Source organism: Barbus barbus (genome assembly GCF_936440315.1).
Source record: "Barbus barbus genome assembly, chromosome: 13".
Lineage (NCBI taxonomy): Eukaryota > Metazoa > Chordata > Actinopteri > Cypriniformes > Cyprinidae > Barbus > Barbus barbus.
Window position 1 is genome coordinate 25576677 of NC_136741.1, and position 20571 is coordinate 25597247.

At 35.8% G+C, this 20571-nt stretch overlaps 1 protein-coding gene across 1 annotated transcript in view; it reads left to right on the plus strand.

The window, feature by feature from the left end:
• LOC306879419 (contactin-4-like) overlaps positions 1 to 20571 on the plus strand; it is a gene marked incomplete at both ends in the record, with an annotated part of 45700 nt that overhangs the window by 13512 nt on the left and 11617 nt on the right. Inside the window, 11 exons of the mRNA XM_079432354.1 lie at positions 193 to 319; positions 1084 to 1259; positions 3373 to 3468; positions 7218 to 7421; positions 8852 to 8954; positions 9992 to 10176; positions 10735 to 10877; positions 11035 to 11164; positions 12145 to 12295; positions 18237 to 18364; positions 19085 to 19257. Of these exons, the coding sequence (XP_079288480.1) occupies positions 193 to 319; positions 1084 to 1259; positions 3373 to 3468; positions 7218 to 7421; positions 8852 to 8954; positions 9992 to 10176; positions 10735 to 10877; positions 11035 to 11164; positions 12145 to 12295; positions 18237 to 18364; positions 19085 to 19257 (1616 nt within the window). The remainder of the gene's footprint in view (positions 1 to 192; positions 320 to 1083; positions 1260 to 3372; positions 3469 to 7217; positions 7422 to 8851; positions 8955 to 9991; positions 10177 to 10734; positions 10878 to 11034; positions 11165 to 12144; positions 12296 to 18236; positions 18365 to 19084; positions 19258 to 20571) is intronic.

Consider the following 20571-nt stretch of genomic DNA (forward strand, 5'->3'; position numbering starts at 1 on the left):
GAGGGGAACTGAAAGCTGTTCCTCTGGCATGTGTTTATGTTGCAGATCTAATGAGCTCAGTGTGGGAAGTTGCTGAAAATAAATGAATAGTGCACATTAGACATAATGCAGACCTGATGTGTTCACACCTGTTTTATGATCTAGATTCATGTTCCAGATTGTGGATTATGAGCATCTTGTTTTTTCTTCTAGAGAGAATTATTCGACATGGCCCAGTGTTCACCCAAGAGCCCAGTGACAGTGTTTTCCCTTTAAGCACAGAGGACAACAAGATATTCATTAACTGCAAAGTCAAGGGAAGTCCAGCACCACATTACAAGTACTACAGTTTTCCTTAATACCTTTTCAATACAAAAGTCCGAAACCATATTGAAGATATAGTGTTTCTTGTTTGTTTTAGTTTTTTTTACTAATTTATGCCTAGAATTAAACAAAATGGGACTTTTGAAACATTGACAAAAATAAATAAAATAATGGAATGAAATTTAAAATTTGAATGTCATGCATTTAAGATTCTGAATTTGTGACACATTGACATTGACATTACAATGTTTTATTTGCTCTTTAGAACAATATTAAATCATATTTGAATAAACAGTTTTATTTTTAACAAGAAATTGAGTTATTTAATGTTGCAGTTTATAAAAGTTTAATTTATAATTAAACATTTTGTCACTAGTGTCAGATTTTTGAACAATGTTATTTTAATATTATTAATGTAGTATTATTGTATTTTTTTATATATTTTTTAATTCTTTCAGTTTTAGTTTTAGTAATTTTAGTACTTTGTTTTTCAGTTATTTGGCAAAGCTACCAACTTTTACTACCCTTGGCAACTAATTTTAGTTTAGTTTTTTAGTGTAATATTTATATTTTATCAAAAAACACACACAGTTCTATTTAAAAATAGCAATTATTTAGTTTTAGTTTCTTTTAGTGATAACATTGCTTCTTTTGGACTCATTGTACATTTTAATCTAAATTTAAATAACAAATTCTACAGAAAATATGTGTATATATTAATGCTTAAATTTCTTCTCATCATCATTATCCTGTGCCCATTCCACCTGTTTTCATATTTAGGTGGAAATTCAACGGGAAAGATCTTGATATTGACATAGACTTCAACTACAGCCTTGTTGAGGGAAACCTTTTGATCAATAACCCTCAGGCAACTAAGCATGGTGGTGTATACCAGTGTATCGCCACTAATGCATTTGGAACCATCCTGAGCCGAGAGGCTAAAGTGGAGTTTGCATGTAAGTGCAGATTGCTTTGTATATGTGAATGTTTGAGAGTCTTGATTACTATTACTTTGACTACACTGTCTGTATCCTTTGGAAGCTTTAAATGCATAATATGTAAAAATGGCCACTGTGTTATCTTTCATATTTCATGTTGTCATGTGGTCCATTAGTGGGTAAGATATACTTTCTTCCCTGATGTAGCAGGCAACAACATTTTCCTATCTAGAAGATTCCAGATGTCCAATGGTGCCTAACTAAAATGCAGCCTGTCATGGAAAATTTAAAAAAGGGCTTAAATCAACAGATAATAATAACAAAGCAAGTCTGCCTCGTTCATATTGTGTGTACATCTAAAAAACACATTGTTCATTCGAAATTTCACATTTAGATGTATCTTTTCAGGTCTTGAGTGATGCAGGAAATTGTTGAAGGACTAATTGGTGGTGCTTCACTGGTAAAATTGGCATTTACAGAGTGGAAAAAAGCATTTTCCCAAATATTTACCTTCTCACATAGCCATCGGTTATGTTTTTATTTCTTTTTTTTTCATGTTTATGCATTTGGGAAACACTTTTATCCAAAGCAACTTATATTGCATGCACAATATACATAGAATTGAAGCCTTTTCCAAGAACGTTGTTTTTTGCTAATCTATATTTATTTATTTATTTTATTTATTTAGTCATTTAGCAGACGCTTTTATCCAAAGCGACTTACAAATGAGGACATAAGAAGCAATCAAAACCAACAAAAGAGCAACAACGTGCAAGTGCTATTACAAGTCTTGGTTAGCCTAACGCAGTACAGATAATTATTATTATTATTATTATTTTTAAATAAAAGACATATAGATAAAATAAAAATTAGAATAGAGAGTGCTAGAGTTAGAGGGTCAAGTAAAGATGGAACAGATGAGTTTTTAGCCGTTTCTTGAAGATGGGTAAGGATTCGGCTGCTCGGATTGAGTTGGGCAGGTCATTCCACCAGATGGGAACAGTTAATGAAAAAGTCAGTGAAATTGTTTTTGTGCGTCTTTGGGATGGCACAATAATGCATCGTTCATTTGAAGAACGCAAGCTTCTAGAGGGCGCATAAGTCTGAAGTAATGAATTTAGGTAAAGGGGTGCAGAGCCAGTGGTGGTTCTGTAGGCAAACATTAATGCCTTGAATTTAATGCGAGCAGCTATTGGTAGCCAGTGCAAATTGATGAACAGAGGCATGACGTGCGTTCTTTTAGGCTCATTAAAGATTAATCTTGCAGCTGCATTTTGGATTAATTGTAGAGGTTTAATAGAATTGGCTGGAAGATCTGCAAAGAGAGCATTGCAATAGTCAAGTCTCGACAGAACAAGAGCCCCTGAACATGGAGTTGCGTTGCATGTTCCGAGAGAAAGGGCCTGATCTTCTTAATATTGTATAATGCAAATCTGCAGGACCGGGCAGTTTTAGCAATGTGGTCTGAGATTTTAACTTCCGCTGATAGACTGCTTCTCTTAAAGACTATATCTTTACACTGCCTTCTGCTGGCGCTTGAATCCACTTTCCTGTTTATCACAAAAAATGGCCAAGCAAGTGCAGACACTGACAAGATACGCGATACAGTATGAGACCAAATGCGATTTCATTAAAATATAGATCTGACAATATGCAATTATCATAGTTATCAGGACAACCACATGTCTACAGAAATCACCACTTTAGTCTGCAAGTTAGAATGTCTTAGTGGAATTTCATGCATCTAAGTATAATTTTTTTTTCTTTCTTTTTTTCCTTACTTATAAATTCTTACTTCATTCAACTTTTTTTCTTGCTTTAAGCATAAACCTCACTTAAATTTTAATTTAATTTTGTTTTGTTTTTTTGTTTTTTTTTTTGCGGTGTGTGTTTTATTTGCACAAAACACAACTCGTTTTACACAGGCATACATTCATGAGGCTTGGAGCTGATATTTGAATAAACACCGCAGCTTTAGCCCAGTGTGGGATGTCATTTTTGCCTGTCCCTTTCTGTGCTATAGAGTGGCATTTCTAAAGGTCCCTGCTCTGTGAGTCGTCTGTTGCATGTCAGAGTGATGACAGTGCCTTTAATGAAAAATAATGGCAATCCTATTATTTTGTTTTCGCAGACCTGCAGAATTTCAGCAGCAAGGCCAGAAGTCCAGTATTAGTGAGAGAAGGACAGGCTGTTGTGCTCCTGTGTGGTCCGCCGCCCCACTTCGGAGGTATATTTTATTGTTGTCATGAATCTGGTCTATGAACTTCCATTCACTCACCACCAGAGGTCACTCGCTCACCACATGGACTCTTGCACTACACTAACTGTTGCACGCCACCTCAGACTACAATTCCCATCATCCATTGCACTGACGACACACAGCTGATTGCACTGATCACAGACCCTACATAAACCATGGACTTCCTCTTCCTCTCTGCCGAGTATTGTGTTTATCGCTCCCCTAGTGTTAGCTGCCTTACCGAGCCACTCTGTGTTTTTCTGTTTAGTTCCAGTATTGTTCTATTGTTCTGCATTTAGAACTCTCCTAGTTCTAGCTGCGATACGGAACCCTCTTTGTTGTCTTAGTCTTGCCTTGCCTTGTGTGTTTTCTAGTGTTTTGATTCTTGCCCGTGTTTTCTGGATTAACCATTTGCCTTGCCGTTCAGACTCTGTTTGCACCTCTCTTGGACCACTGCTTGTTTACCTGGATTATCTCTCTGCCTCACCCTGTTGGATATTGTTCGCCGATCAAAGACCCATGCTTGTTCTAGGAATACTCTTGCCCGTGTCATACCTGTTCGTTGTTTTTTGATAATCCTGCCTGTTATTGACTGTGTTTAATAATACAAGCTTGCACATCGCGTCTCGTTCGCCCCGTTACAATTGTATTCTGTATGAATCTGAATGTTATTTATTACATATATCGGGGGGGTTTGCATACAAATACACAAGCCGCTCTTCTTAAAGTTATCGCTACTCTTCCACTTTGATTTGTGTGAATAGAGCCTTTCATACAAAGCAAGAGTGACAATTGTTCGCCAAACCTGTTGACATCTTTCCACGGCACATTTTTTATCAATTCAAGCTTTGTGTTTAGCCTGTGGAATAATGCTAAGCAAATCCAAGGTCAGGAATTGACTGCAAGTGGCAAACCTCTCTCCACTCTGCTCACTTAGTATGTATGGTACATGTTGGTTCAGATTGTATCTTAATCATCTCATACTGTGAGCAAATCAAGCTTTCAAATGACCGGAGCACAATGGCTCACTCTGGAGCTGGCGTTCTTGCATTCATGCACCAACCTCTTGGCATTTAGCTTCCCCTCCTCCTTCCTAATGGCACTTGTGCCCTTGTGGTCATTTGGAAAGGTTATTTTCTTTAGCCTTGGCCTTTTGTTGAAAAGTAATAAAGGCATGCGGTGGCTGGTTTAAAGCGACGTGTCTCTTTATCCTCCGTTCCAGCTGTGCACCTCTTCTGTGTCTGTGTACAGCTGATTAGCAGCCGCTCAAAGAGCCACACACACATGCGCCAGAGGTGCAATTTCACACCACCGCACCACCGTTCTGTCATTCCACAACATTTCCAGTCAAATCAATGGTCATAATCACACCTTTCTCCACTCCCCGCTCCCCGCAACCACCCTCCAGCTTCTATATTCCTTCCCTCGTTCTCCCGCCACACCACCCTTGACTGTTTGCCACATTCCGTAATCCGAGGCTCTTTCATATGGATAATGCTTCTCGGGTATGTATAATTAAATGTCATTTTAAATATATTTCTGAGAAGTACATAAATCCCATTTCTGAGAAGTACATAAAAAGTAGACTAAAAGTATACTTTCCTATTTTTAAGTTTAAAAGAAGTATGCAAATAAACTTCTTTTTCGTAAGGGTTCTGAGAGCTAGATTAGCTGGATCAGGTGTGTTTGATTAGGGTTACAGCTAAACTGTGCAGAGCTGTGGCCCTCCAGGAATCGAGTTTGAGACCAACGCTGTACAGTAATTACTACTTGAAGTAAAAAGACAAAAAGTCACCTCTTTTTACTCATAAATAGCCGTGTTCATTGGTCTGCTCTGTCACATGGTTTCAGATTATAGTGGCTGTGAATTTGTTTCCTAAGAGACCAAAAGCCTTGAGCACAGTGCCCAGTAATGACGAGAGGTCCCTCACCTTGTCACCACTCCATTTATGATGGTTTTAATTCACTTTTTTCTGTCTTGAAGCCAAATGGTTATTTTTCCTCAGTGCTGTACACTCTTAGATATGCTGTTTGAACTTTAAATAGCTCTTATCAATCCACATTTCAGCCACTCTAAGCCCCTGTCTGCCCTCTAATAAACGCTGCTTAATTTGATACTTTCATACTTCATTTCATACCACAGGCCTTGCTGTGCGGTCTTCCTATATTCCTGTCTCATTAAGAAAGAGTGAGAGGTGACATGAATGAATGGAGATAGATGAAAAATTATGAAGACCATTACAAAAGGAGCTTACGTCACAAAAAAAAAGACTGTGAAAAGCAAAAAAATTTAATTGAAAACCCATTAATTTGCTTTGGGTTTATTATAAAACAAATTTGCTAAACCATAATGCAATATTTTTATGTAAAGGTGATTCTAATTAAAATAAGCACAAACGTTTACTTTTCATCTTTATTTATTATTGTAGATGAATAACTACAACAGTAAATGTAGATACTTCAAATCAGTTCAGGGTTGTGTTAATTAAGCCTTTAGAATCGTGTATTATTAAAAGATATTCGCATAACTTATATAGCTTTATAGAGAGTAAGAGAGAGAGAAAAATGTGAGCACATGGTGTAACAATATTTAATTTCTCAAAATACTCTAATTTAGCCCAAACTCTTCAAAATGAAGGCAAACAGCAATATATAATAAATTAATATTTTTCCAGATTTTGATTTCAATATTTATTTTTATGAAGATAAAAACCAAAAGCACAAACCAAAGCATTGGACATTTTGTGGTGGGAAATTAAAAGTTGTTTTGATGGCCGTTTTAATTATTTTGACAGTATAAGGGTTGTTTTTGAGAAATATGCCATTTGCCAGCATAATACAATACATGTATTATGCCTGTATGAAAATAAATAGTTAAAATGAATGATTTAATTATGTATTTTGTCTTAAAACTTCCTCTTAGCATTTATTATGTCAGAATGCTTGTCATACACACACACACTTGTAATATTTCTGCATCACAGGTTATCATCTTTTATTGTAATGTTGTGTTTATTTGTAATCATGAAGAATGAATGCAGATTTTGTAGAGCTGTTTGTAGAGCCAGAATATGCCTTTTTCATGGAACAATATTAGATTTCAGCTCCTGTTGCTTGACTGTCAAAGTCTAAACTGTATTGTTTTAACCTTGTTATATATAAACCCCCTTCCCACAACAAGCTGAGAACAAACACATCTAAACTTCATCCACAAATGGCTAAATTTAATAAAAAAAACTATTTTAAACAGTTCAAATTTTAAATTTCATAATGCATCAGGTTATACACTAAGTAGGGCATGAAGCATGTTGACTATATATAGGGTGACCATACGGGCCATTTTTACAGGACGCGTCTTTGCCAGGATTCCTTTATTGCCTAAAATATCCAGGTTTTGGCTGTTTGCACTGTGCGGTAGATCGTTATGTGGCATTCATGAGAGCTATAGAGAGCAGAGCAGACGGCTCCTTATGCTTTCGAATCACAGCGGCGCTTCAAGTCAAACAAACGAACAAACACGTGTGCTTATCTGCATTGCTTTGAGCGTTCGCAGTGCCACGATTGATCGATTATGTACAATACCTGCATGTTATTGGTCAAACTACTTTGGATGTTTTAGGCAATATTAAAATCCTGGCCAGGACGTGTCCCATATGAACAGCACATATGGCCATCCTAACTATATTTTGAGTTGGTAAAAATTTTAGTTCTGTCATCTAAAAAACTTTTCTCCTCAGAAATCAGATACTCCTGGATATTTAATGGCCGTCCCAGCATTGTTGTTGGGGACAACCGACGATTTGTGTCTCAGAGGACTGGAAACTTGTATATTGCAAAAGTTGAGATGTCAGACGTGGGCAACTACACGTGTGTGGTAAGGAATGTGATGACCAACACGACCGTCTACAGTTCCCCAACTCCAGTGGTGCTACGTCGGGATGGTGAGTAGCCTGGAGGAACTGCTAACAGTGATGAATCAGTAGATTTGAGCATGACGGTGTTTGCTTTGCTGCCACTCAGAGACATAGCATTTGTGTATACATAGTCTCTGAGCCATGCTCAGCCAACTGTGTGTGTGTGTGTGTGTGTGTGTGTGTGTGTGTGTGTGTGTGTGTGTGTAAGAGAGAGAGAGAGACAGGGAAGGAGAAAAAATTCTGCATTAAGAAAGAAGACTTCCATCCTCACACACACACACACACACACACACACACATACCCCGGGAGGCTCAACATCACTAGTCATTAGTGTCTGTTTAATATTCACCCAGACAAGGTATATGAAGTAGGGCGGAGAGGTTTTGAATATTTTGAGTTCATGTGAATATTGAATATTTTTATCTATGAATAATTTGAGCGCAAGACCACTGCTGAACTCTTACTACTTTACTAATTCTTATTTCTTACTTTTCCTTGTGTTTGATCTATGTTCCCTGCTGAAAAGACCATATTAGGCCAGCATAAATTTACATGATTTTCTAGTTGGTGCAAGTCGACCAGCATAGCCAAAACTATCAGGATCTTTAGCTAAAACTTGTTTGGTTACGAAAGTCTTGTTGGCAAAGCAACGCTAACAAAATTAGTGCCAAAAATCCTAGTTGATTTAAAAAAAAATCAACTAGGATTCTTCTTTTTGTTTTTTGTATAACTCTCTAAAATAGTTTTGCATGTATTTTTATATTCATTCATAAAAATAATTTTATTTTTATTAATACAAATCCTAATTTAACTAATAAAACACTGTTATCTCATATTATATATTATATTTATATATGTGATAAATGTTTAAAATAATGTATTTTATAATTATGTTTTTTTTTTCATAAAATAAGTCTGGTCTTTTTTAAGTTTTTTATTTTTATTTATTTTTTATTAAATTTAACAAGTATTTTTGTGTACTAAAATTATATTTAAACATATGATATGTATTAACATTTTCTGAAATTTTCAGAAAAGTAGTTATTTACCTTTTTATCTGTTTTCATTTTATTCAGTTATCTATTTTTATCTATCTATATATCAAAATTATATTCTTGTCTACTAAGTATAAAAGTGTAGAGTCAAATGGACTAAAGCTAATGAAAATGACATGACAAAATATTGTCAAAAGACAAAACTATAACCAAAAATGTCAACTTGCAAAATGAATAGAGTTGTTATAAACCTAGTTATAAACCTACTGAAAACATGAGAATCCAAAGCATTATATGTGCTGGTGACCAGCCATTGTCTGTTCAGCAGGGTTTCTTGACAAACGGCATGTGTTGTGTCTTGTTTGCACATAAAGTGATGTATGTACTATAAATAGTATAATCGTATTTGAATTGTAGTGCATTTGTTTTACCCTAAAAGACTTGCCCATCCTCATTTTCCAGCTGTGATGGGAGAGTATGAGCCAAAGATTGAAGTCCAGTTTGAAAAAATGCTTCACGTTGCCAAAGGATCATCAGTTCGACTGGAGTGTTTCGCTTTAGGAAAGTAGGTCTCTTCTTTACTAACAGATGGACTCCTTGCCTCCAGAGGGTTGCTTTGCTAACTGGGGATTGCCACACTTGGCACATATTACATCTTAGCAGTTTATTTAAGAGAAATGTCTCAGAAATATACAGGATCCTTTCATCTTAGTGAAGTAGTAGGAAACAGATGGAGAGGCGAAGGCATTATTTTTAAAACCAGCTGCAGACTGTGATCCAAGGGTGAGACAGGGTTCTGGCCTTGGATTGTCCACAGGTAATGTGTTAAGGGATGCTGGGATTTTAGAGGGCTATCAAACACAGAATAGATATGCTGCCAGGCCATTTATTTTTTATATTTTATTTATCATTTCATTTAATATAAATTTAATATACCTTTGGAGTAATTTTTGGGGACAGCAAAAGTAGTCTCTTATGCTTACAAAAGCTCTGTTTGCTTGATTAGTATACTTTAGAACAGTAATATTGTGAAATATTATTACAATTAAAAATAACTATTTTCTATTTTAATATATTTAAATATATATATATATATATATATATATATATATATATATATATATATATATATATATATATATTCCTGTGATGGCAAATATGAGTTTTCAGCAGCCATTACTCCAGTAATCCTTCAGAAATCATTTCATGATTTTTCTTATTATGCTGAAAACAGTTGGGCTATTCAATAATTTTATGGAAACCATGATACTTTTTTTTCAGGATTATTTGATGAATAGAAAGTTTAAAAGAACAACATTTATTTGAAATGGAAATATTTCGTAACAATATAAATGTCTTTAGTGTCAATTTTAATCAATGTAATGTGTCCTTTCTAAATAAAAGTATTAATTTATTTCTTCCAAAAAATAAATACAATCTTACATACATGCAAGCGACTGGAGAATGTCAAATTTTAATTTTAACTGTGCAGAAATTGATTGTGTAACATGTTGACTAACTAGTAACTTACTAACTAGTAATGAATCATGTTAAGCCTCCATCTTTGCACAGTGTGATGTCTCTTTTCCTGACTTTTTTCAGTCCAGTGCCTTCCATTTCCTGGAAGAGAGCGGACGGAAGCCCGTTCCCAGGAAAAATGAAGATAAATCACTCGAATGGTGTCCTAGAGATCCCATATTTTCGTCCAGAGGATTCTGGACTTTATGAATGTGTGGCCGAAAACTCCAAAGGACGTAGTATTGCTAAAGGACGTCTTGTATTTCAAAGTAAGGTCAAATACTGACTTAAATTTACACACAAAATACTTATTTGATGATAATTAGCCCATTTTGCAAATATTTAGTCAGCTGTGTCCAAAAAAATGTGTTTTTGAGTATTTTTCAAAATTTTTCACCTTTCTTTATCTTTCCTATCCATGCAGCGTTTTGTCGGCATCATGATTACCGCAGGAGAATCAATAAAATAAATTTAAATTGTTAATGAGTCAGATAACGGATCACACAGCAACCTGTGGTAAATAATAAATAATGAAAGAATAGATTTTATTGTCAATTGTCAAGGCAAGACTAATTAGAATGGCTATAGCAGGCGTTGTTTAGTCTACCCAGAGAGCCCACAATATATGCACTGCTTCTGTGCTCCTCTACAAGACTATCTAGAATTAATGTGCACAGAGTAACCTCATTTTTTGGTGGTTTATAAAACACAATGCTTTCATCATTGCTGCAGTTCATTGCAAGAGAGAAGGTTCAGAGAGACAGCCGTTTAAGGCAAGATGCAGACCTCTGCATTTGTAATATAGTAGTTCATTGCTGTTCACACAGATGTGGAACACCTGCAGTGGTCGCAGACTCTGTATGACGCAAACATGGCTATCGAGTCTGATCTTCACTGGGAGTGCAAGGCTAATGGAAAACCTCAACCTGTTTACCGATGGCTCAAGAATGGACAGCCTTTGGTCTCTCAGGTGATAATACTAACCGCCAGAATAACACCCCTCAGTGTGAAGTACTAAGACTTGAGATATGCAGGCTATATGTTGAAATGTTTATGTGTTGGAATATTATATATCTAGGTTATCAGTGGAGCTCGCAATCTCTCCTGACAGTTTTGTTTATGCTCAGGACAGAATTCGTGTTGATGGTGGCGTGTTAGCCATCTCCAGCATAAACCTGATGGATTCTGGGATGTATCAGTGTTTGGCAGAGAATGATAATGGAGTCATATATGCAAGTGCTGAGCTCAAAGTTGTGGGTAAGCATCTTTCCTTGAAATCAAAGAACTAGTCTTTCCACATGGAAATTAAAATTGTAGTTTTCAGACCTGGAAAAGTCTTGGAGATTAATGGAATTTGGTATTGTGTGAGCATATGAACATAGTTATGTTCTGCTCTAAAATGTATTTAATGAGGTTGACATATCTGAGAACACAAATGTACAACCACCACAGAAATGTCAATAAAATATTATTTTATAACCATATTAATGATCTTGAAAGTAGTCATACACAGAAATGGCCGGAAATGAACCGATCATCCCTTCTTTTTTGCAACTAGTTAAAGCATGAAAGTAACATGTATAAACATCAGAAGGTCTGCTCAAATAAACAGCACTGAAATGTATTATGTCTCATTTAATCACAGGGTTTCAACCGCAGAAAGATGTCGGTAAAACAGCTGTAAACATTACATTTGCCTCGGGAAAGCTATTCAATTACCATAACTTCATCAGACAACTAGAAAAAAATTCTGTTTGCTAAATATACACACTGTATTACATATTCGTAATATTTTGACCTAACATGTTAGTGATATCTTCATTGTATAACATATGTTCAAATAAATGTGTCGTGGAAACCAATTTTTCTTACAGCCACTGTTTAAACGTGCTTATATTTCAGCAAAAAAAAAAACTAGAGTAGAAACCTGATTATATAATTCAAATGTTTATATGAAAATCACTTGATGGGAAGTTTAAATCTTTATGCAACTTAGTTTTCATTTGAGTGCTGATTATTAAATCATTGTGATTAATTAGTTGATTACTTTTTTTTCAGTTTTGGTTTTTGGATATATGAAAACTTTTGAAATATATAATTTCAGTGCATCACTAAAAAGTCAAGAAAATCGATTGGTCAAATGTGTGTGAACCCTGGTATTCAGTATTTCTAGTGGTGAAATATGTCCGATAAAATCACAAATCTGAGCCAGACACCACAAATCCCTTGTCTTTCAGCCTCTCCTCCAGACTTCTCAAAAACCCCAGTGAAGAAGACCACGCTGATCCAGAGAGGCGGGGAAGCTATCATCGAATGCCGGCCGCACGCATCCCCCAGAGCTTCGTACTCTTGGAGGAGAGGCAACGAGTTCCTGAAAGACAGCAAGAGGTACGGGTCAGCAGACCGGTCACTAATGAAAGGTGCGAAATGAGCCACTTGCACTCCATTTGTCTCCAGAGCCTTTGGGTTTGTTTGCACCGCAGTAGTGCAGGGTTCTGGTGAAGCGTCTTAGGGCCCGAACACAGAGTGCGTTCTTGTATCCATCTGCATGGTTTTTATTAGTATAGTTAATTTTATGCCATAATATACTTTTTTTCCAACAAGCAATGTGGATTGTTTCTTTATCTATTATTTATTTACTGATAAATGCAATTAACTGATAAAAACCTCTCCTTGTTGGATGAAATAGGGTGTATACTGTATCTACAGTGCACAAGTGTTTCCAAGGCTGAATTTATTTGGTTAAAACAGTAATATTGTGAAATATAAAAATTTAAAATTGTAAATATTTTTACAATTTAAAATAACCTTTAAAAGCAGAATTTTCAGCAATCTTCAGAAATCATTCTAATATGCTGATTTGGTGCTCAGGAACAATTCTTATTATTACTATCAATGTGGAAAAACAGTTCTGCAGCTGCTGTTAAAGAATTTTGTTTTAGCAGCACAAAAAAGTGCAAAAGAACAGCATTTATTTAAAATAGAAATATTGTGTAGCGTAATTGTTTACTGTCGCTTTTGAACAGATTCATTGGGTCAAAACTCCCAATTTTGATTTCCTGGAGATTTAAAATGTCAAAATAGTGCTGATGACGTAAATGTAAGTGCTTAAATGGAATCCAGTTGTGCTCAATTATATGTTGCAGAAAAAAAGCATCTGCTGTGAAGGGAAGAAATAATGCCAAATTAACATTACTTAAAAAATAACAATTTATAATGAGTGAATTTTTTTACTTCCTGTTGCCTACATTCTCTTTCTTAGCAGTCATTATTTGCAAAGCATCAGCCCACTACTCTGTGATGTTTTTCTATATTATTTTTATTCAAACATAATTGCCTTTTTTTTGTCCATACCGAACACAAGTTGCTAAGGCACAGATGTTGCACATTCAAAACCAACAACATCCTTCCTGATGGCACTTTTCACACAAGAGTGAGTGCCTAGTAGAACACTAATTAATACACCCCTGGTTCTGCCTCTTTCCTTTGGGGTTTCAATGGGACAGAATCGTTCTAGCATGGCTATGTCAGAACAGGTGGCAGGAGGGACGAGTGTATGATCTCCAGTAATGGATGGGGATGGAGTGATAACCAATGGGAGCTCGCTCTGTGCACTGTGGTCCATCTGGGCCTGAGAGAGAACACACATGCCATGACTCACTGATGCTGCCCTGGGTCTCCATGGAGTGATGTGATTATTGGATGAGGGAGAGGGGGAGCGATGGAAAGGGGGAGAGGGAGTGGAAGTTAGAGCGAATGGAGGAAATGAGACAAGAGGTGCAAGACTGTGTATCAGATACTGTCTATCAGAGGCTCAGGGTAAGCCTGAAATGGAGTGCTAACGTACTCCTAACTCCATACCTCACAGTAGGTACTCTACGCAGCATACTGTTGTTTTGTAGCATATGCAACATTATGCAATATGCCGAAAAGATTTCAGTAAATGGTGAGTGCATGTTTAATTTAGCAAGTGGCATCCTGTTAGCATTTTACAGTTCTTTTCTGGTTTTGAGTAGAAATGTTTTAGCTTTTGACAGTCCACTCAAATCTATCAGGAACTAATCGGACGGTCAAGTCATGAGCACTGCATTGTGGGATACATTATTGCACATTGTGCATATTATTGATTTAGAAATAGTGGCCTATATGAAACAAACTGCACAAATAAACAGCGCATGTTTAATTCAGCAAATGGCATCTAGTTATCATTTTGGAAATAGTTATTTTGTTGTTGTTTTTAGATTTTAAGTAGCAATGTTTTAACTTCTGACAGTTCACCTAAATGTGTTGAAGGAAATGGAAGGTCAAGTGAAGTCCACTGCATTATTGCACATTGTGTGTACTTCATACATTTAGGAATAGTAGCCTACATGAAACAATTATGCAGTTCGCACAAATAAAGAGCATGTCTAATTCTGTAAGTGGCATTTTGTTATTACTTTGGAAATAGTCCAGTCAAGCACACTGCATTGTGGGATACACTATATTGTGCATACACTGTTGTCGGAATGCTGTTGTTTTAAAAATAGTGCCCTATTTGAAGCAATATGCATAAATAAACAGCACATGTTTAATTCAGCAAGTGGCATCTAGTTGTTATTTTGGAAATAATTATTTTCAGATATTGTGTAGAAATATCTCAAAGGGATAGTTCACCCAAAAATTTAATGAAATCATCATTTACTCACCCTTTAGTTGTTCCAAACCTGTATGAGTTTCTTTCTTCTATTAAACATAAAAGAAGATATTTTTGAAAAATGTGGGTAACCAAATCGTTTCTGGTCCCCATTGACTTCCATTGTATGGGGGGAAAAAACACCATGGAAGTCAATGGGGACCAGAAACGGTTTGGTTACCCACATTTTCAAAATAACTTTTGTATTCAGCAGAAGAAAGAAATTCCTACAGGTTTGAAAGAGCATGAGGTTGAGTAAATGATGACAGAATTTTTATTTTAGGTGAACTATCTCTTTAACTTCTAACAATACACTTTAATGCACACACACTGTGTGCACTGCATAATAATGTTTTACATATAGTAGTTTATGTGAAGTAGTATGGAGTATCTGACAAATACCATTGCACACAATGTGCTCTGGTTAGTTGTGTTTGGAATGAAACATTAGTATACTGCCTGCTGCATAATAAAATATGCATTATGGAAAATATGCTGCAAAATGTTTCAAACAGCATGGTTCAAGCAGTATTGTTATTGTAAATTACATGTTTATTTCAGCAATTGGTGTCTACTCTGTATATAAAAAAATGCATTTTAATCTAATTTTGTACTCTTAACAGTCTAATCAAATAATATTACTTCTAGTCCATTTGTTACAATGGAAACTGAATTGTATGGTGACAGTTTTCTCACACTGTGTGCTCTGCTCTATATTGCTCATTTTGACAAATGTAAAGTAGTATGGTTATATGTTTATTCCATGCATGGAGAACATTTGTATACTGTGCGTACTGGAAATATACCACCCTGCAAATTAAATGTTTACTTTTATTCAGCAAGGACATATTAAATTGATCAGCCATGACATGAAATTAATAATAAAATTATTTCTGCTGAAAATTTAGCTTTACCATCATAGGAATAAATTAAATATGAAAATAGAAAAGTTATTTTAAATTGTAATAATATTTCACAATATTACTGTTTTTGTGATCAAGTAAATGCAGCCTTGGTGAACATAAGAGACTTCTTTTAAAGCTTTAAAAAAAAAAACTCCCAAACTTTTAAAAGGTAGTTTATTTACTTTGTCCTTCTGAGGCACACAGATAGATGCTTTGTGGATAAATATGATTAAGTCTGAAATGTTCTCACGGCAATCTGCTTTAGTTTGAAGCAGTACAAACACGAACATCTCAATCGTGTTTCATCTCACACGCCTAAGTTTGCATCAAGTCAATATGTGTTGCACCGTAGACTTTGTGATTCTCTGGACGTGCCTCAACATGCGAGGAGAAGCATCGATTAGTCATCATATTCCACAGGGCGGTCAGGAGAGGAAGGATCAGAGACTGATTACAAAGCCATCATGTCTTGATGCACATATAAATGTGGCTCCATGTGGTCAGAAGTTTCGTTCCGTAAGCAGATAGCTCTTGGCTTTTTTCCTATTGGTTTTGCAGCTCATTGCTCACGGGTCGTCTGGTCGGCACGCTTCTATCGCTCAACGTTTGATATTTTTGTCAATAAATCAGAGGAAAGCTCTCGGCGTAAAGCATGTTCTCTGAGCCATAGTAAATACATATTTATTTTAAAAAGCGGCAGCTGAAATTGTTTGATTTCTGAGCTGGCAGGTCTGCTGCGCTTGTGTTTGATTTGTTCAGGGAGAAGGTCACAGCGGATCTCAACGTTATATATTTACATTGCTCCTATCTATCTATCTATCTATCTATCTATCTATCTATCTATCTATCTATCTATCTATCTATCTATCTATCTATCTATCTATCTATCTATCTATCTATCTATCTATCTATCTATCTATCTATCTATCTATCTATCCTTTCATTCTATTCCTAATTATTAAAAGCATAGCAGCATTGTTTGTTGATGTACATCAAGGTCGATGAAGCACATCTGAGAATTGTTTTCTGAAATCAGTTGCAGGAGCTCTGACAAGTTTCCAGTTAAACGAAATATATATAATAATTTTAACAATTTCTAAAGAAAATGCACATATTTTGCATAACAACAACGTAACAGATGCATAAATGATCACTTACAATGCACTTATCTCACACACCTCTCCTACACAACCTACGTAATTTTAGCTATCATTCATATCTGCCAAATACACATTTAATACAGAGGGTAAGGGGAGGGTTATGAAAAATCCATAACCTGAAGAAGCACCACTAATAAAAACCTGTTTGAACAGAGCGAGAGAATCTGTTTTGTTTGTGCTGTTGCAGCTCTATTTCGAAGTCAGATCTCTAGCCAGGTTAGCATTTCAGTCAGACGCTATCAACATCTCCTCACATGATCCAGACAGCCTTCTGCAAGAGCTCCATAATCACATCTGCTCTTGCCACCTTTTTGGAAACGCTTTTTAATGTATCGATAGTATCTTACATGTGTTGGATAATGATAAGGCCACAGGTAAGAATTCAAACCAGCTTCCCTTTTACATCTTCTTCCCTTTCACTTTATTCTTGGCCTTAATATAGCAGCATTCACTTGTGAATTTTAAGGTTTCATCTTTTAGAATCCCATTAACTGACTGTATCCTGTTGAAAACTCTGTCTGTTTAATCTGAATGATTTTCTACAGTTTTCAGACTTTAGAAAAAATAAACACAAGTATACAAAGAGAAATATACTGATTGTTTTTGTGTTATTCTGTCTGGAATAGTTGGGCTGAGACTGTGTCTTTAAGAATTTTTGGGGGGGAGGCAAGAAAGAAGGAAGGAAGGTTGCTGTATCCTTGAACATTAAAGCTCTGATCCAGTACCTGAGCAGACTCTGTGTGTCAGAGAACATGTTGGGTTAAAGACCATCTTTGCTTATTTTGTCGTCTGTTCCAGTAGACTGTCAGTTTCACCACTCAAATACTTTTAGTCTTACTTAACACAGTTCTATAATACATAGTTGAAGATTTTGGATGCTTACATATCTCACACACCTCTCCAACCTACGTAATTTTAGCCATCATTCATATCAGAAAAATACACACTTAATAATGAGAGTTTGGGGTTATGAAAAATCCATAACCTGTTTATGAACTACCAGCTCTAATAAAAATATGTTTGAGGAGAGTGAGAGAATCGGTTTTGTACACACACACACACACTGTTCAAGAAACTGTTATTTTGTTAAAGTTATTTTGTTAAATATTTTTACTGTCAAAAATATATATATTAGTGCTGTCAAATGATTAATTATGATTAATTGCATCCAAAAAAAAACATTTTTGTTTACATAATATATGAGTGTGTACTGTGTATATTTATGATGTATATTTGTTATGTATATATAAATTCAAACACATGCATGTATATATTTAAGAAAAATATGCAATCTTTATATATTAAATATATTTACATATAATATAAGATATAATTATATAAATGTATATACGTTTAAACAAAATCGAAATATATACTGCATGTATGCATCTATATATACATGATAAATAAACACAGTACACATACATATATTATGTTAAAAAATATATATTTTGGATGTGATTAATTGCAATTAATCGTTTGACAGCAGTACTATAGTATATATATATAACGTTTATTTATTATTTAATAAACAGCTGTTATATGCAGTTATCATCAGTTGTTCCAACAGTTTTTATTTACTGTTGCAGGCGGACCATCTCAGAGGATGGCACCCTCAGGATTGCCAATGTTACCAAATCCGACGCAGGGAGGTACACTTGTGTCGCCAGAAACCCCTTCGGTACATCCAGCAGTTCTGGGACTTTAGTCGTCAAAGGTAAAGCATCTTTCACATTTCACAAACAGCACATTTCTCTTGCTTCTAAGCGGACACCTTAAACCGGATGAGAACCAGTGGAAAAACTGAGCAACTCAAGCATGAAATTGATAATGAAATATATAGTTGTTTTATGTTCCTGCCGGTTTGACAGAGGTATAACTCATCCAAGCTTTTGTCATGTGTGAGTTATTGGTCCAGCCGTTGGTATGATAAAAAAATCTGAACCGTCCACAGCACCGGGAGCGGATTTCATCCTCGTCTCCCCAGTCGCTTTCTGCATGTTTAATTAAAAAATATGCTGCTGTTGCAAGTTTTTTTTTTTTTTTCTCAATTTACTCCTTTAATAACTTATGGCATTACATATGCATGTTTTTTGAACACTTTGATGGCTTCAAGTAGGGTTATTCAAATTAAGAACTGAATAAAAAAAGTATAATTTTGTTGGTGTTAAATTTTAAAATGAGGCAGATTCTCTGTTGTCATGTCCAGTAAGTGAATCAACAAGTACCTGCTGAATAAAACAACTTAATCTATGAATTTAGCTGGTTTAGGCTGGTCTGGCTGTTTTCCCAGGCTGGTTTTCAGTTTGTTTAGCTGGTTGGCCGTTGAGTCTCCAAACCTGAAAACTCTCAGGAATTAATGCATAACTAAAGACCTTCAACACTTCTGTCCTAGTCCTATCTTCCCTTTATCTCACTTAAAACTTTTTTTTGACAGAACCGACGAAGATTACAGTCCCTCCTTTGAGTATGGATGCCACAGTGGGGGAGAGCATTGTCTTGCCGTGTGAAGTATCTAAAGACTCCACTCTACACCCCATCTTCAAGTGGTTCTTCAACGGCAAGCTCATCGATTTCACTCGACACGATCACTTCGGGATGATTGGAGGGGTGCGCTTTCTGTCAGTCATTATAATTCAAAGCTACAAATGCTAAATTTCTGAATTACTGTAGCCTTGGATTCCTCTTTGTAATCACTCGGGGTAGAGGAATGCGAGTGAGGAATGATTGGTATCTGGTGTTTCTCAGCTAGCAATGGGGGGAACTTGAGTACAAGGGCACCTGGCTGCTCTCTGAACATAGAGGCACAAATCTGTCTGATTACAGGATTTACATCGTACTCTGTTTAACACACAGTGAACCTCAAATAGCAATCCACAGGACCCACTCTCTCACTGCGTAGATCATCCACCGAGCTTTTAAGTTGCCAAGTATTCCTTTTGACAACCTGGAGAGACCGATGAACAAATGCATAAATGGCGGGCTCTCACTAACAGCAGAAGGATTGCTTGTCCAAACAAGTTAAAATAACCCTATCTGAACTGAAGAGCCAATCAAATATGATAGCTTTTTGCTACTGCTATTTGCTTCTTGATGTTTTTCAAATGTGATGTAACTACAGAAATGAAAATATATACTTGATTTTAGAGACTTTAAAGTTTCAGCAAGGATGGATTATATTGATCAAAAGTGACAATTAGAATTTACAAATTTGTTTCAAATAAAGGGGGAAGGGAAGTGGTGTGTGGCCAAGTATGGTGACCCATACTCGGAATTTGTGCTCTGCATTTAACCCTTCCAAGTGTACACACAGTAGTGAGCATACACCTGGAGCAGTGGGCAGCCAATGCTGCATCACCGGGGAGCAGTTGGGGGGTTCAGTGCCTTGATCAAGGGTCTCACCTCAGTCGTGGTATTGAGGGTGGAGACAGTGTTGGTTATTCACTCCCCCCACCTACAATCCCTGCCGGACCTGAGACTCGAACCCACAATCTTCGGGTTACAAGTCCAACTGTCTATCCATTAAGCCACGACTGCCCCTAAACAAATATGCTTTTCAACTTTCTATTCATTAAAAATACAGTTTCCACAAAAATATTAAGAAGGTCAACCATTTTTAACATTGTAAATAATAACAAATGTTTCTTGACCAGCAATTTAGCATATTGGAATGATTTCTGAAGGATCATGTAACACTGGAGTAATGGCTGCTGACAATTCAGCTTTGCCATCAAAGAATAAATTGCATTTTAAAATATATTGAAATATAAAATTGATATTTTAAATTGCAATACATTCACAATTTTTAATCAAACAAATGCAGCCTTGGTGAAAATAAGATACTTCATTCAAAAACATTTATAAATAGTAGTGTACAAAATAGTCTACTATTTGTAATTGGCTGTTCAATTATTACTTATCGGC